The 17439-nt window shown below is 53.2% G+C and overlaps 6 protein-coding genes across 6 annotated transcripts; 3 read left to right on the top strand and 3 right to left on the bottom strand.

Moving 5' to 3' along the window:
* Positions 1-644: 644 nt before the first annotated feature.
* Positions 645-1286, bottom strand: J4E78_010976 (uncharacterized protein; the record flags this gene model as incomplete). The annotated part of the gene is made up of 1 exon (XM_049371550.1): positions 645-1286. The coding sequence occupies one exon, from the start codon at positions 1284-1286 to the stop codon at positions 645-647; it is 642 nt and encodes a 213-aa protein (XP_049216725.1).
* Positions 1287-1637: 351 nt separating this feature from the next.
* On the bottom strand, positions 1638-2435 carry J4E78_010977 (uncharacterized protein; the record flags this gene model as incomplete). Its single annotated transcript, XM_049371551.1, has 1 exon — positions 1638-2435. One exon carries the CDS (start codon positions 2433-2435, stop codon positions 1638-1640), a length of 798 nt encoding a protein of 265 aa, XP_049216726.1.
* Positions 2436-3369: 934 nt separating this feature from the next.
* J4E78_010978 (uncharacterized protein) lies at positions 3370-8307 on the top strand (the record flags this gene model as incomplete). Its single annotated transcript, XM_049371552.1, has 3 exons — positions 3370-4016; positions 4067-8111; positions 8203-8307. 3 exons carry the CDS (start codon positions 3370-3372, stop codon positions 8305-8307), a joined length of 4797 nt encoding a protein of 1598 aa, XP_049216727.1.
* Positions 8308-8846: 539 nt separating this feature from the next.
* J4E78_010979 (uncharacterized protein) lies at positions 8847-11714 on the bottom strand (the record flags this gene model as incomplete). Its single annotated transcript, XM_049371553.1, has 1 exon — positions 8847-11714. The coding sequence occupies one exon, from the start codon at positions 11712-11714 to the stop codon at positions 8847-8849; it is 2868 nt and encodes a 955-aa protein (XP_049216728.1).
* A 1382-nt stretch (positions 11715-13096) lies between these two features.
* Positions 13097-14526, top strand: J4E78_010980 (uncharacterized protein; the record flags this gene model as incomplete). Its single annotated transcript, XM_049371554.1, has 2 exons — positions 13097-13320; positions 13374-14526. 2 exons carry the CDS (start codon positions 13097-13099, stop codon positions 14524-14526), a joined length of 1377 nt encoding a protein of 458 aa, XP_049216729.1.
* Positions 14527-15483: 957 nt separating this feature from the next.
* J4E78_010981 (uncharacterized protein) lies at positions 15484-17233 on the top strand (the record flags this gene model as incomplete). The annotated part of the gene is made up of 3 exons (XM_049371555.1): positions 15484-15621; positions 15770-16144; positions 16196-17233. The coding sequence occupies 3 exons, from the start codon at positions 15484-15486 to the stop codon at positions 17231-17233; spliced, it is 1551 nt and encodes a 516-aa protein (XP_049216730.1).
* Positions 17234-17439: the final 206 nt, after the last annotated feature.

Genomic DNA, 17439 nt, shown 5'->3' on the forward strand with positions numbered 1-17439 from the left:
TTAAATACGCTATTATTAATTAGATCTACACTATACTTTTAAGCCTTAATCTTACACTATTCTTTAAGAATTATAGTATTATTAGAATTATAAGTAGCTAGTATATTAATAGTTGCAAGCGTAAAGAGAACTAAGCTAGACTCTCTTTAGAGCTACAGAAATTTAGTATACTAAGATATACTTCTTATCTTCTACGCTAGTAAAGATTTCTATAAGTACTTAAGGCTCTAGTATTTCTTCTTAGTACTACTTTTTACTTCTCTATAGAACTTTAAGATACTAGACAGAACCTTCTAGTCTTCTTCTTCTAGCTATTTAAGTCTAATAGCTATAATATTAAGATTTATAGTGTAGTAGAGCTAGGTAACCTTTACTATAAATAAGAGGCTACCTTCTTTAACTAGACATTTCTATATATTAGATTTATAGGCTTTATTAATCTTATCTCTAACTCTAGTCTAAAGTTTAAGGTAGCTACTATTGCTATGTTTAAATAGCTGTATTCTCTTAGCTTTTCTCTTAGTCTATAATAAGATAATAGCGTTAAGATTATAGAATTTGCTACGTGTAAAGTCTTCTTTAGCTAACTTCGCAAGAGATTCCTCGATAGTACTACTAATAACCTAAGGCATATCGCGGAAGCTCTAGCGGAAAGGCTCTAATAGCTCTACCTGGATCTTGGTAGTAGAGAAGTAAGCTGTTGGGCCTTCGAGTTGGCACGGTGGACGCTTGAGCACCGGTGCGAGTTCGAAACTCAAAGTTACGAGACTTTTGTAGTCTTCCAAGCGATTATCACCTCCTTTGATAGCCTCGCAGAGGAGCTTGACGTCTCGAAACAGCATGATAACGTTGCAAGGCTCCAACAGCTCTGAAGGTGGCAACTCCTTCCTCCATCGAGGGTTGCTGTTTCCTATGGTGATATGCATGGCGTAGCCCCGGAAACGTTGGGTGATGGGCTTAATGACTTTGTTCCCGCTCTTTTTCTTCGTCTTGGTGCCATTGTCCAAGTCGAAAGCTAGCGTTGGCACGGAGTTGGCCTTGAGCATGTAGGCGAAATGTAGACCGCCAGTCGAAGACACGAGCAGAAACCGATTCCCCTTGATCATAGCGTCGTAACTTTCGTCGTAGATTTGCTTGTTAGCGCGTAGGATACTTGGACTAAAGTCTTTCTTAGACAGCATTGTGCCGTGCGTGATAGACTCGGGACGCGGGAATGTGCACAGCAGGATGCCATATATCTTGTCGCGAATCTCGCGGGGCAGATCGAGGAAGCGGAAAGATGTCATGTCTGGCGATTCTGATGAACTATTCAGGACGATGTGTAGAGGTCGTGTTCGGGCATGAGAACGGGATCGTGCGGGGCTTAAATTCAACGGCGGTGAGTGGATACCCTTCGGTCTAGTACGTTGTGGGTTAGGCTGAAACCGCATCCATGGATGTCGATGAGTACTTGCGCGGCCTCTTTTGCGCAATTCTAGTAATCATTCGATAGCAGTCAGATCCTGCCTCTGGGCATTACGAAAATTAAGACCGATCTGTGACAACATTTGCAGGAGTCACATGTTCAAAACCATCCATAGCAAAGGTATCTTTGGCAGCAGGACTGATGAGGAACTTTGCTTGCTGTTAAGCCGCGTCTACAAGCTTCCTTCCGGCTTTTGATACACTGGTATCGCTACATCGGGATCGTATGTGGACTGCACTACCTTGCTCCCTGGGGGCAATGCTATTTTGGTGCCATCAGGTAATTTCACTTCCCCGGATCTATCGCTCGCGATCATCCATGCGCTCTTCAAGCCCGCCTCTCTCGCGATATTCTCTTTGATTCGATAGACAATTTCCGGCCGTGGGATGAAGTTGTCCAAGTCTCTGCCATTTGTACTCTCTTCTAACTCGTCCGGTGTAGCTATGACCCAAGTCGGGTTTGCGTAACGATGCTTGATATGATCGAAACCCATGCAGAATAGTTTGTTCTGAACAAAGTCCTCCGGTATAGGATACGGCACATCGACCATTTCTAAATCATTTCGGATATCGGTATTGGCAATATTGTAATTCACATGCGTGATGACAACGTCGCGGATATCGATGCGAATCTTGTAAAGAGTGTTGAGGTTCTCGGCTAACCGCTCATCGACGTCGAATTGCTCAGCAAAAATGTCAAGATACCAGACACCGCCGTCGATTGGCGTTTGAGCGTCGATAACAAGTAAGGGCTCCGCTTCGGGGAAGAGTCTCCTCAAGTCTGCATGGGAAAGGTTTGACAAGTCGCGTTTATCTTCGATGAACAGCTGCTCTGCAGGATATGGAGAGCAGAAGTTGGCGCCAATGCCGAAGAGTTCCTGGACTTTATCGAGTTGGGTAGGTGTAAGATCAGCGACGAGAATGCCAAGAAAGCGCTGTTTGTCGCGGTACAAGTTTGGGTCGTAGACCATGATGGAGAAGCTGTGTCAAGGACGAACAGTACAATGTAGAGTAACAAGAGACCCTTATATGTCCGAACATCAGAATGGCCTGGTGTCTAACGTGTCATCGTAAACCGTAGTCACACACCTAAGTCTCCTCTACAACTACGCAGAATCAGTCCCTAACTTAGTCGTAGTTTTGATTGGACAAAGCACTAGACTATGCGAGGCAGAAGAGGAAACAATTGAGGCTGATGCCTAGACTATCATAAATGCGGAATACGGCATTGTGTACTGGTGTAGAGTCGATCGCATTCTCTGTCAGACGCACAGCGAGCCAATGACGTACGAGGGAGTCTAGAGCATGGATGTCTTGTGTCGCGCGTTGATGCCTTACGTTGTTCCTGGCTATAGCATGCGAAGTGGGGGAGCTGCAAGCCACTACGGATGGGAGCCTGGAGATGGGGTGCATTGGTGCCACAGGTTCGGCCCACGTTGACGCCGAGACTCGATACAGTCAATGCAAGGTGACAGATTTGACGTGTGCTCTCTTCAGTGGCCAGGAGTGTGATTATGGGCGGCGAGAGTGAAACTAGGTGGTGATGCTCGGTGTGTTGTGCTGGCCGTCTGGGCATGGATTGGAGCGCTATGAGACCCTGCTTTTGCACTCCCCACATACATGTGCTAGCCCAGCGCGTGAGGAAGTCGCGACTGAGAAGCGACAGCTACGCGATACCATCCTCTGCTGTTTGGATCCATCCCATTAGGCCGGCACTTGCTGCACACCCCGCTGAGAGCGCGATTGGGAGTGCATTGATCAGCATAGGCCCCTGAATCCGGCACCGAAATGGCGACACCACCCCCGGCTCGCGACAGAGCTTCCTCGGAAAGCGTGCCAGTCGGGAGTCCGCAGCCCAAAAAACTGCCCGCCCCCTCAACGCCCACATCCTCAGTCCGCCGCAAGATGGCTGCCAATGCGCCTTCCCCAGCCTCGAAAGATGGCGTCCCTTCCCGCCGCCCGACTGCAGCCAGCGGCACCGCTGCGAGCGCCCGCCGTCCTGCAGCGGCATCAACAAGCACGGCGCGAACCACTGCGAGCGCGTCAAAAGCCCCCACCACGGCGACATCGCGCACCAGCACAGTCGGATCCAGCCTGAACAAGCCGCCTACGCGTCCGGCAGCAGGGACGACGGCGCGCAGGACCATCTCATCGTCGAGAACCGCATCCGATGCCGAGCCAGACCTGTCGTCCGTCACATCAGGCGACGAGAAGAAGAGGACAGCAGTGCGCCGGACGCCAGTCACGTCATCAACTACTTCGAGGCCATCTCCTGCCAAGCCGACTTCGAGGCAATCCATTGCGCCTTCCTCCACGACCACGACTGCCGCCAAGCGTCCCGTAACCACACGCCCATCTGCAGAGGCAACGACGACCCGCACTGCTCCACGCGCCTCCCTTGCTGCGTCAACACGGCCGACCGCTACTCGACCCGCGGCAGGAACGCGGACGGCAGGCGCAACAGCGAAGGCGCCGGCTGGGCCTGCGAAGAAGCTGTCCGTCTCTGCCCCTCCACCACCAGCGCCGGAAACAGACGACACAGCCGAAGAAGCGTGAGTCAGCATGGGCCGCCGGGATAATACAATTGCTAACTTCATCACAGAGAGAGCCCCGTCGTCGTCACCCCTCGCCGTGCGCCCCTCAAGGACAAAGCTGCCTCTGATGCCGAAACCGAAAAACGCAGGAGCGCTCTTGAGCCCATCAGGGCTTCCATGGCGAAACTCGGCGAGGAGCCGCCGCGTCCGGATACTGCGCCGACGGGACGTGCCGAGATGGATGTGGAGATGAAAAGGCGGAGCGCTCAGATCATGCAAGACTTCTTCAAGGAGACCAACCTACGCGACAAGCTTCAAGAGCAATGCGACGACCTCACCCGCGAAGTCGATAATCTGCATTCTGAGAAGGACAAGCTGCGCAAACAGCTGGCGGATGCTCAGGCCGCTATTGTTGAGAAGGACAAGGCCATCTCCGGCGGCTCAGATGCCTCGCCCTCACAGCACCGCGCCCACACGATCCTCGTCGAGGACATGGAAAAGAAGTTTGCGAGAGAAACCAAGCAGTTGGAAGAGCAGAGCCAACAGCTCGAGGAAGAGAAGAAGCTTGCTCAGGAGAGGGAGGCGACCGAGGCAGCCAAGGCTAGCGAGCTGCAGCAGGTCTTGGACGATTTGAACGCCGAGCTGGAACAACAGGGACAGCAATGGGACGAAGAGAAGAAGAAGCTCGTCGAGCAAGCCGCGCAGATCGAAGGGCTCAACAAGGAGATTTCCACGCTTCGGGATGAGCGTGACAGCTTGTCGCAAGAGCTGGACATCGCCAAGAAGACGCTGGAAAACCTGGAAACGAAATTTGCGGAGCTCGAGCAGACCCAATCCGACAATCTCCGATCGCGCGATGCTAAGATCATCGAGCTTACCAAGACTGTCGATGAGTACGTGACAGAGGTTGCCTCTCGGGAGGAGAGGCATACCAATGCCCTCCAAGAAGCACAACGGTCTCTTGAGTCAAAGTCCTCTGAGTCTTCAGCTGTCGTGGAGCAACTTCAGTCCGAGATCCAGACGCTACATCAAAAACACACTGACGAACTGCGCCTCAAAGAAGAGACCATCGCATCTCACTTTCAGGCGCAAAAGGAGCTTCAAGACGATATTGCCAAGCTGCAAGAACGGGCTGATCAGGTCTCTGCTGACCTGGACACCGAACGCAACGCCCATGCAGAACAGATGCAGGCCAAGATCGAGGAGCTACAGAAGAGTTCTGGAGCAGAGCTGCAAGCGAGAGAGAATGAGCTTTCTGGCCATCTCAAGTCTATCGATGGTCTCCAGGAACAGATCGTGGCTCTGCAGCAAGGTTCAACTGACGGTGCCAGAGTCGCTGATGAGCTGCACAAGCAAATCCAAGAACTGAAGGAGGCTCATGAGGCAGCGATCAAAGTCAAGACCGATGAGAACGAGGAGCTTGTGCGACAACTGGATGCCATGAACGAGCAGCTTACCACTGACGCCGCCGAGCTTGAACAGCTCAAGGACGAGGCCGCAAGTCTCCGCAGCACCATCGAGACACTCGAGAAAACCTCGCAACAGCAAGAGTCTCAGCACGCCTCCGACATGGCTAAAGTCCAAGCCGAACTGAACGACGCGAACAAGAAGGTGGAAGCCCACAAGGCAGAGCTTGATACGCTGCACGATAGACACAAGCAAGATCTTCGGGTCATTGGGGAGGACTATGAACGCGAGATTGAGTCGCTGCGGGCGGATCTTGAAGGAGACGCAACCAAGCGGCTCAACACCCTGCAAGCTGACTACGACTCCCTCGTGACCGAGAAGAGCAAAACACTGGAACAGCATGAGCAGATCCTTGCTGAGCGATCCAATGAGCTTGAAGCTGTCAAGAAACAGGCTGAAGAAGCCCAGGAGAGTACCGCTCGCGCGACCGATAATCGAGACGATGCGCTCATGAAGCTCAAGAAGTTCGAAGAAGAGAAGGCGGCTCTCACAGAGGCACACGGCATCTCGCAGTCTCTAGTCGCCGATCTTCAAGCCCGCGTCGATGCCCTCACTCAGGAAGCTACCACTGTCAAAGACGTCCAGTCTCAATTAGACCGTCTGAAGGAGGAGAAAGCCGCCATAGAGGAAGCGCATGGGATGACTCAGTCGATCATCGCAGATTTGCAAGCCCGTCATGACTCCCTTCTGGAAGACAAGACCTCTGCTGAAGACGCTCATAGCCGAGCGATTGAAGCGCTGAAGCAGGACTCTGAAAGCCAGTCCAAGCATCTGCTCGCTGAACTGCAAGCGAAGTATGATGCCTTGCTGGATGAGAAGAAGGCTGCAGAGCAGGAACACCATCGTGTGCTGGAGACTCAGAAGCAGAACGCCGATGCCTATGCTTCTTCGAAGGAACTAATCGAAGAAGTCCAATCCAAATACGACAGTCTGCTGCGCGAGAAGACTGCATCTGACGAGGAACACGAACGTGCGATCAAGGCACTGAAGCAGGACTCCGAGATAACATCAAGGCAGCTCATGGACGAGCTTCAGGCCAAATACGACGCACTGCTCGAAGAAAAGAACGCAACCGAAGCAACCTTTACTCAAACAATTGAGGCTTTGAAATCTGAGTCGGAAAGCACCACCAAGTCGATCCTAGGCGAGCTTCAATCCAAGTACGACGTACTGTTGGAAGAGAAGTCTGCAGCTGATGATGAGCATAACCAAGCTATCATGCACCTGAAGGAACAAGTAGAGGGCGCGTCTAAGGAGCTTCTGAGCGAGCTCCAAGCCAAGTACGACCAAGCTCAGGACAACGCAAAGAGCACGTCCGAAGCTTTAAGCGCTTTGCAAAAGAAGCAAGATGCTGCCATGGAAGAAATCAGCAGTATCGAGGCTAACCATAAGGCTGAGATCGATGCTCTCCAGAGCCAGCGTGACGACCTTTCCAAGCGACTTTCACAGCTCGAAAAGAGCCACGCAGACGTGCTCACCCGGCAGCTGGTGACCGAGGAAGCACACGCAAAGGCACTCGAAACTCAACAGGCTGAGATTGAGCAAAAGTACGCTAGTCTACTCGAGATCATGCAAAGCGACGCCGATCGACTGGAACAGGAGAAGTCTACGGCGCTATCGGGCAAACAGTCCGCCCTCAACGAGCTTGCTGCTCTTAAGAAAGAGCTGAGCGCTGAGATTGATGAGCTCAAGTCTGGACTCTCCACGAGGGATCAAGTGCAATCCACCGGAAACGACGAGATGACCCTGAAATACGAGAATCTTCTCGCCGAGAAAACTGCCGCGGAGAAGGAGCATCAGGATGCCATGACATTGCTCAGGGACTCTCTCACGCAGGACCATGAGCAGGCCCTATCGAAGTTGCAATCCGACTACAACGCTTTGCAAGAAAAGGTTGCCAAGACAGATCAAGAGCAGAGTGACGCAATTGAGCTACTGAAAGACGAATTCCAAGCAGGTCATTCGAATGACATGCAAGCCTTGAAACAACAGCTTGAGGCTATGCAGAAACGGCACTCTGACCTTACCGAGCAGAAGGCGTCTATGGATCAGGCACATGAGGAAGCTATCAGCGAATTGATGGTTGGCATGGAGGCTAGCACCTCCGACGCTTTGCAGCAACTGCAGGAGAAGTACGCTGCTCTTGCCGCTGAGCTGGAAGCAGAGCGTTCTCGGCATGCCAGCGAACTCGAAGCTGTAAGGCAAGAGACAGCCACACAAGCAACCTCAGACAAGGACATACCGCAGCAAGCCCCAATCACTGACATCCCGGAGGCCTCCACATCGAACGGAACTGATTACGAAGAAAAGCTTCGTGAGGTGGAGCGACAACGTGACGAAGCCATGAGAGCTGCCCAGGACGCCGAAGACCGCATCGAAACCATGAAAGGCGAGGTCGTTCGCAAGCACCTGGCACGGGTTGAACCTCTGGAGAAGGAGAACGCCTTCCTCACCGACAAGATCGACCGCCTTGAAGCCATCATCGCTGCTGGCGATCGCATTGCTCGTGCGGCTGCAACCATCGGCGAGCAGCGTAACATCAACACTCTTGCAGAAGAGGATGAGGAAGACGACGAAGCCATGGCGCCGGGTATCCAAGCTCCCAAAACAAACGGCGCCAGTGACCACAAGGATGTGGTAGGAACTGTAAGTGACATCCTATCCTGTATGCCTGTATGTGATTGTTCTGCTTGGTTTGTCGCACTTTAGGTACAGATCGCTAATCCGCCGCTAGCAGTTGGCAGCTATGCAAGAGACCCTGAACCAGCTCGCTGAGCTCAACAACGAGGCTATCTCTGAGAGCACGAAGACCGCCCACAAGCTCACCGTTGAGCAAGACTAGAGGTCTTTTCTTCTGGGGAGGATTGCATGTTGAACATGCTTGCCGTGACATACGAGTGCGAATGATGCATGTGCTTCTATTTCTTCTTCCAACATAGTGTTGTAATTCTTCCCCTCCCGCTTTTTACAGCATGAGTTTGCCTTTTAGATCATGGCACTATACCCACTCAATGTACTATTGTCAATTACGAAGCCTTTGTATGCAAAATGCCTTGCGATGTGCACATGACATTTCTTTTTCACTCAACGTTGCACATCTTGTCGCTACTTACTCATTTCAAGAAACCATGGACTGGCGCGAGCACCTTCACATATCTTCTCGCACATTATTCGGCAAGATTAGCTTTCAATCACCGAGCACTATGAGCTGGATTTGCGATCAGACGACGAAAAACGTATCACATGTAGATATAGCACTGAACTTCATCATGATGATTTGATTGAACTATACAAAAGGCGCAGCCAACAGAATGTAATATGTATATACAAGAAAACTTTTCCTCCTCACTTCTCACTCAGAGCGTTCCGTCTTTCCAGATCCTACGACTGGTAAGAGTCAATGAAGGTAGCCCTTCCAAGCTTCTGAGCATGGACATGCTCCCTAACAACAACAGGGCTGACGGGCTTGTGGCCGTTCATCGCACGCCTGGTGGGGGCATCGTGACGAAGGGACACAGGCTCAGAGCGGCCGCGCTTGGAGGCCGAGCCCTGGAGGCACTGGGAGTAGTAGTCGTTCTGCTTTACGCACTTCCAGCCGCTGGCGCAAGTAGTAGGACCGGTGAAACCGATGCCGCCGCAGCGTTCGTAGGCTCCGGCTGTGCTGGGCTGGGCGGGCTCAGCGGGCTCAGCGGGGGCGGGTGTGGTGGTCGGAGCGGACTCAGCAGGCGCGGAGGGAGTGGAAGACTCAGCGGGCGAAGATGGGCTGGGAGAGGCAGATGCAATGGGGGCCTCAGACTCAGCAGGTGGTGCTGACTCCTCGGGTGCGGCGGTAGGGGCAGCAGACGACGCCGCACTGGTGGGCGCTGCGGACGAAGCAGCGGGTGCTGAGGCAGTCGCAACTGGTACGCCGGAGCTGACCTCTTCAGGAGTAGCAGGAGTGGTACCGCTGGCAGGGCTACCACCAAGGGCTAGAATGCGTTCAGCAGCGGCCTCGGCGGCAACCATGACGATAGCCTGGGTGTTACCGGTAGGAAGATCAGGGTGGATGGAGGCATCGACGACGAAAAGGTTGTCGGTGCCGTAGACCTTGGTGTCAGTGTCAACAACAACACCAGCATCTCCCTTGGTTCCCATCTTGGCAGTGCCGACGTAGTGGCTACCAGTCTTGAAGGACTTGATGAGGTCCGCGCCAGTGACGTTGGAGACACCGGCAGGTGCTTGCACAGTCAAAGTGGAGTTGCCACCCTTTGTCATGGCGATCAAGCGGTCCATCATCATGGTAATGGCCTCAGTGTCGACATCGGAAGTCATGTGGGGGTCGGTGATGAAGGAGGTGGCACCGTCGGCAGTGATACCGAGGCTACCGACAGACTGGAGACCGTGGGTGATGTAGACCTTCATCTGGATGGTGTTGTCGGAAGGCGAGTTGCAAGTACCCTGGAAGAAGATCTCGCTACCATCAGTGGTGTTGACGGATGACCACCAGTTGAGACGCTGACCAGACTGAGCGAGCTCACCGGAGCCCTTGGCAAACAGATCAATAGTGGTCTGGTTGGGGGTGATGAGAGCGTCCTTGTCGGTTCCATCAAGCGGTGCGCTGGTGTTGAACTTGACAGTGAAGATGGGGTGGTCCTTGATCTCAGCACCAACCGGGAGGTCGATCCAGTCAGCCTCGTCGGGAAGAGTGACCTTGCTGCTGCCGCTGGCAACTGTCTTGAGCTGATCCGCGGGTCCGATTCCGGAGTTGAAGAGAATACGGGGAGTAGACATGGATCCGGCTGCGAGGATAACGCTACCTCCCTTGTTGACGTTGTAGATGACGCGCTTGCCATCCGCAGTCTCGACCTCGATACCAGAGACCGCCGATCCCTCACGGACAGCGCGGACGACGTTGGTGTTCATCATCAGCTCGAAGTTGTCGAGCTTCTGGGCGAGGGGGAGGTAGGTCCTGACGACACCGGAACGGAGACCGTTGGCGATGTTCCATGTGGGGTGGCCGTAGACATCGACCTTTGCGTTGGGGTCCTTGACGAAGTCGGTCTCGGTCCAGCCCTGGCCCTCGAAGAACTTGGAGAGGACGTCGTAGGCGCCATCATCGTAGCGGACACCATCCTCGGATCCGTAGGTTTGACCGGGGTTACGCTCGTACAGACGGTCAGCCGCCTTGGCGACATCGGTCCACTTCCAGCCAGCGGGCCACTTGTCGTCAAAGTCGCGCTCCTGGGGCTTGACGTACATCATGGCGTTGATCGCGGTGCTGCCGCCAAGCAGGCAGCCAGCCATATCCGCAGTGTCGGCGCAGTAAGCAGGGCTACCGACATCGCTGAGGTAGTATCCGTATCCAGGAACATCGTACATGGAGACAGTGTCGTTCCAAGGCATGACCTCAGTCTTGCCAGTGAACGCGTACGATGGGCCACCACGCTCGATCAAGAGGACAGACGCGCCACTCTCGGCAAACCTCTCAGCTGCGATGATACCGGCGGCGCCACCTCCAGCAACGATGTAGTCGTAGGTAGAGTTTGCGATGGTAGCTGTGGTGTTTCCACCAGCTGGGGCAGTCGAGTTGCCACCAGCTCCTGGGGTAGTAGAGTTACCAGCGCTGGGGGTGCTAGGGGTGCCAGCTACCGCGAGGGCAGCCCACTTCTCGAAATCGGGGCTAGTAGCGTTGCTCATGGGTAGTCCGAAAGCTCCGAAACCAGCGTCGTGGTAGTTGAGAACCGCGTCAGCAGCCGAGGAGTCTGCGAGCGGCTTGTCGGAGTAAGCCCAACCCTGAACGTTGACGCTTGGGTCCTCGTAGATGACAAGGCCAGTGGATGGGTCGTCGCTTATGCAGTTTGAGCACAAGAATGTGTATGAGAAGGCGGTGTCGTTGACAAAAGTACCGTCCGGGATAGGAGACATGGTGAAGTCACCGGTCTTGACAGCTGGGTTGGTGTAGCCAGTTGCCTCCCGGAATGATGCAAGGACCTTGTCCTCGTGAGGCCAAGCAACGACCAGCAGGTTACCGGTCATAGATTGTCCCAGACTGAAACCAGCCCAACCTCCATCGTTGGTGATGGGTGCTTGAAGCTGAATGATGACATCCGTAGTAGGCTTCTCAGGTAGGGCATAACCCAACGTGTAGCCGGAAGAGTGATGGTAACCCTGGAAGGTGATGCCGGTCTTTTCATCTGTAAACTTTCCAGATGTTTGCGCCGACGCGCCAAGAGCCAGAATGGCGGTGGAAAGAAGGAACGAGCGTGCCATTGTGACGCTGTGAGTGATGACTGAAGTGGAGGAAAGAATGGTGTGGCACTGCCGCAAAAAAAGAGTGTGAAGCCGTCAAGGCTGTAAAGAATGACTGGAAAGCAACGTTCGTAGAACGAGCAAGTAAAGCGAAAGAATGGACAAAAGCGAAAGAGCGTGTACCGAATAAGTCGCCGCAAGATGCATCCTTATATGAAGACAATACCCATTGTGGACCATGTTTCCCTCAATCTGCCACTTCCAAGGATGAAATCCTTCTCCGACCTAGCGCCCGTCAAACAAGCTCATGATGCAGCTTCACCACGTTGTCAACCTGGAATCTGGACCTCCGATGCCCAGGAACATGGTTCATAGGTGGCGCTACAGGTGTCAGAACGGTCAACTGGCGTTTGCACCACTGTGCTAAGTAGATTGGGTGGAGCTTGGACGGAAATATGCCGACGCACTGTTCGGTAACACGGTTGCGTTCATTCGTCGACGAGGATGTTTCATGTTTCCATGGCATGAACCTGACGTTGAGGTGGATTTAGCTGTTTCGAAACGCCATGCCAAGGCAGGAACCGCTATCCTTTGCAAGATTGCGCGTGGGTCTCCAAGCAAAACACCATCTGCCATGGATTGCGCTCGCGGTTCGTGGGCTTGACTGTTGAGTCGGGTGTGCCTCTTCGGCTGTTGCACCCGGTGGCTGCAGGAGTCAGGCTGCTTTGATCACGGTGTGGCCCGAAGCCGATTGCGAAAAGCCATGGATCGTGTCATTCTTCGGCGTCGGTCGTTCTGCAACAATCAAAATACGGCAGAACGGCATTTTTAAAGAATTGCATTGATGCGACATTGGGGTTTTTAGAAGGTGACGCGCTCAAAGCCGACGGACTTTCGCGCGTGCACGCCTAGACATCTTCGCGACAACGCGACCTGCGATCTTTTCGTGGAATAAGTACGACGTCGTATCCGGATGACGATAGTATGATGGCTGCTCGATGCTCAGTCGTGAGCGACGAGATGAAGTTGTAAGGTTGGATGCACCCAAGCAGTTACCGTGCTAGCGGTATGCCGATTGCCGACCGCAGAGGCACGGCGCAGCAGTTGAGGACGTGGACCTGTCAAGCATAGACTAGTGCATCGATGTCTTCGAAAGTTCGTTGAACTGTCTCCAAACTAGGTCGGTGAGTGTGTTCGCTGAGTAAGGAACGAGTCGAACGTGCTGATGCTGCGGAGGTGTACAGGTGGGGTAGTCGAACCTCGGCCCAGGGGTGTCGCCTCCCGGCAGCTAAATGCCATATACCATATCTAGGCATACCAACAGTCGTACCAGCAGTCAAATCGAATCTACCATTACAATTTGATCATTTTCGCACGGAGCTCATCGCTTTCATCACATCACAATGGCGAAAAATGAGGTTCCAGCATATGTCCTTGGTGTCGGGCTTACCAAGTTCATCAAGCCTCGACAAACCCGCGCATATCCGGAGATGGGCTATGAGGCGGGTGTGAAAGCGATGCTGGATGCGCAGATCAACTACGATGAGGTTGAGACTGGTGTTGCGTGTTATTGTTACGGTGATACTACGAGTGGCCAAAGAATCTTTTATCAGTTTGGCATGACAGGGTAAGGAAGTTAGCAGCCATGATCGGCAGATTTGAGGCACTGACAGCCACCAGTATCCCTATCTACAATACAAACAATGCATGCGCCACTGGGTCGACCGGACTGCATCTGGCGCGAACCCTCATCAAGAATGGAGCAGTTGACTGCGCGATGGTCATCGGTTTCGAACAGATGCAACCAGGATCCATCAAATCTGCATGGAGCGATCGACCGTCTCCAATGGGGCTGTCCATGCGTATGATGGCCGATACTCGCGGTATCAGTAACTCTCCGCCCAATGCTCAATACTTCGCCAATGCCGGTCTTGAGTACATGGAAAAGTATGGCGCTGAGGCGCGTGACTTCGCTGAGATTGCAAGAATCAGCCACGAACACAGCCAAAAGAACCCATACGCGCAGTTCAGGGATGTGTATACACTCGAACAGATCGAGAAGGCTCCTATGATTCACTTCCCGTTGACCAAACTCCAATGCAGCCCGACAAGCGATGGCGCAGGTGCAGCGGTTATTGTGAGCCAGAAATTCTTGGACGCCAGGCCACACCTGAAGAGTCAAGCTATCCTCATCGCAGGCCAGTCGTTGATGACAGATTCACCGCAGCTCTACTCCAAGTCATCGATGGATCTCGTTGGTTACGACATGACCAAGCGCGCGGCGCAAGCAGCTCTGAAAGAGGCTGGCGTCAACGCAAAAGACATCAAAGTCGCAGAGTTACATGACTGTTTCTCAGCCAATGAACTCATTCTACTGGAAGGCTTGGGCTTCAGCGAGCCCGGAAAAGCACACATAATGGTGCGCAGTGGCGACATCACATACGGCGGCAAAGGTCCGATCGTCAATCCGTCAGGCGGGCTCATCAGCAAAGGGCATCCTCTCGGCGCAACTGGACTAGCTCAATGTGCGGAATTGACATGGCAGCTTCGTGGCTGGGCCAACAACCGACTTGCTGAAGGGGCCGACGCTGCGCTGCAGCACAACCTTGGCTTGGGTGGAGCCGTTGTCATCAACGTCTACAAACGTGCCGATGGCAAGAAGAATGCGAAGATGAGTGATGAGGAAGTCAAGAAAGCGAGTCAATTCTCCTACAACCCGGCTGTGGAGGCGCGCTACGTGACCAAGGAGGATGGAGAAAAGGTCAGGAGCAAGACTGTGGCGAGCGAGTACGCTTTGGGCGATACGCTGGAGAAGATTCAAAGTCGGTTGTAGACTTTATATAGTAGCAACTGGATAGTGTCATGCTGATTGATCTCGCCAGCTATCTCGTGTTGCTGCTAACATTCTCCAAATAGAAATGTTGTTCTTGTTTATTCCTTGCTCAAAGGCTTCAGCAGCATAACATACTTCTTCGCAATTCTTATGCAAAGAAGATTATATCTTCTTCTTGGCAATACAGCTCGACTATCTAGTTGACTGCATTTCTGCAGATCTATATCTCGTCGTTTCAAAGAGGATTTTGTAGGTATTGTACCACTAATACGCTAAGCAAAGATACCATCGCTATAGAATTATCTTTAGGCGTGTTAACTATGTAGACTTATTAACCAAGGCTTTGCTAGACTATAAACTTGTAGCTACTATTTGTCGACAGTGATATTATTATAGAATTGAGGAGAAGATAGCAAGCGTATAACTTTTCGCTATCCCCCAGACATTAACAATAATAACCCTGTAGTACACCGCGATTGTCAAACAAGAGCTGCACTAGGGCCGCTTATGCTCGCCTCTTTATAAGACAAAGTCTCGCTGTCTAGAAGACACTGTCGCCTCGCAGAGACAACATCTACACTTCCTTACTTCAGCCCTGAGCAGTGGTTAGCCAGCGTGCTCCACCAGGCAGTCGCTGCGTCTACTCTCTCACCGTCGGTTCTAAGCGACGTCTGTCCCTCTATTACCACCGTCCAGCTCCAAATATACCCCACACAAATCGATGTCACATGGGCGCTAGTGGGTTTCGGTCGACCGTGCGTCTTTGTTATCGAGTGAGTATATATAACCAAGCTTCGTCAGTGACAGACCACCTATCCTGCACAGCAACAGCCAGCTCGAGGCGATCACGAAGGCTTCCGTCTCATTACATTTGCAGCTTATCATCAAACAATTCGAGTATATACCTCTACCATCGACTCCTGATCCCTCCGCTCCATGACTCGCCCGGTTGTCAACATGGATCACTCTTACTCTCCAGAATCGCTCGAGCGAATGTCGAGTCCGGAATGGGGCCTTGAAGATGACTCGCCACCGCCGGCGCCCCGAGTCGTCGAGGCGCGCGTGAAGTCAGAATCTGTTGTTCCCTTACGCCCGGTAAGTAACCCGTCACTGCGCCAGGGGTTACGACAAACCCACCGCGACGACCTTCGGGCTTCCATATTAGCAGCTCGTTTGTATGAGAAGGTTGTCGCGAATGCTCCTGCGATAGCTTCTATGTCTACAGCGCTGACCAACCAAACAGGCGAGCGAAGACGCTGAAAACGGCTCAACAGCCCAGGAGAGCATATTCATCTCAGACGACGACGTCCAAGAGGTAACGCCCGTGAAGCGCCAGCCTACCAAAGTCCAAACGATCCCCTCCTCATCAGAAGACGATGAACCCATCGCCTCCACACGTCAGCGCCACAACCTCCGCTCGTCAGCGCGCAAGCCCAGCAAGCCGTCGCCAAAGAAGCCTGCCCCAGAGGTTGCCGAGAAACCCAGTCCACTACCCACTAGACCGCGACCCATCCTGAAAAACGACCTGGTCGCCAAAAAAGCCGTGATCAAAAGCATCGAAAGCTTCTGGGGCAAGAACTGGGTCAAAACCCACATCCCCAAATGCCACCGCCCCCTAGTAAGTACCCACCCACCACCCTCCTACTTCCCTTCCACCAACACCCCACAGTACAAAAACGGCACAAAACGAAACTACAACCGCGCCCACGAAAACGACCCCATGAAATGGCTCCCCTTGGTCCTCAAATCCATCCTCATGGTCGCCAAGCTCACCAAGAACCGAAAGTGGCTTGCGGCCACCATGAACGAAGTGGTCCGCTACCGGGTCAAGAACACGGGAAACCGCAAGCCACAGCTCTGCAGCACGGACTTTGATGTTATGGAGGATATGTTGGTTAAAGACTGGAAGGTCGAGTATGCGTTTGGGGTCTGGTATAAGCATTTGCTTGTTAAGGCTAAGGAGATCCAGACTGAAGAGGATGTGGATAGGATTATGAAGGTTAGTGAGGAGGAGGATGATGGGGAGGAGGGGGGTGATGGCGGTCAGGACAGTTCTGGGGGGTCTGATTCGGAGTCGGATGAGGACGTGAAGCAGAAGTTCGGTGGAGGTGCTTCAGAGGGTCACCGGGTGATGGGTGGTCACCACCAGTCCCCTTCGTCGACGCCTCGCGGTAAGAAGCACAAGACACCCAAGAAAGAAGCCGTCAAGGAGGAGTCGCCGCCACCCCCTCAACCTCCGCCGCCCCCTGGTATGTATGGTGGTTACTACGGGCAGCCGCCCGTTGACCATTGGGGTCGTCCGATGATGATGCCTCCGCCGGGTAGTGGGTTCGGTGGATATGGTGGTTATCCAGGCTACGCTTATCCACCGTACGGCCAGCCCCCGTTTCCCAATCAAGGCCGCCAACCATCTCATCCATCTCCCTTCCCGCCTTTCTCTCGCCAACCACCGCCGATGGCCCATCCGCCCGGTAACCCAAATCCTGCGCGCGCAGGTCGCGACACCTCCACGATCAAGCGAGAGTCGCCCGGCCTTGACGGCGAGCAGGTCGACAACTTCGGTGATCCAGGAGTTTTCGGTCACGAAGGAGCCACGGCCGAAGACCAGGAGAGTATCAAGGCGGCGGTGGCCGTCGCTGAGGCGGAGCTCAAACTTGCACACCTTCGTGCCAAGCAGGCGAGCCTGGCGAGCATGTCGAAGAAGTAGAGTTTGGCGAAGGTACTTTTGGCAACGGTTTTGACTTCCCTTGGGTGAATTATTGGAGCTGCATGGTCAGTGAACACTAATTAATTTCCCTATTTCAGCTGACGACGAGGCCGTGAAGCACTCGAAATGTCACGAATAGTGTTTGATGTATCGCGAGAGAGTTTCCGGTAATCGGCACTAGGCCCTGGAATAATAATGGAATATCA

The sequence above is a fragment of the Alternaria triticimaculans genome (genome assembly GCF_023758025.1).
Source record: "Alternaria triticimaculans strain BMP 0046 chromosome Unknown scaffold_46, whole genome shotgun sequence".
In the NCBI taxonomy this organism is placed as follows: Eukaryota; Fungi; Ascomycota; class Dothideomycetes; order Pleosporales; family Pleosporaceae; genus Alternaria; species Alternaria triticimaculans.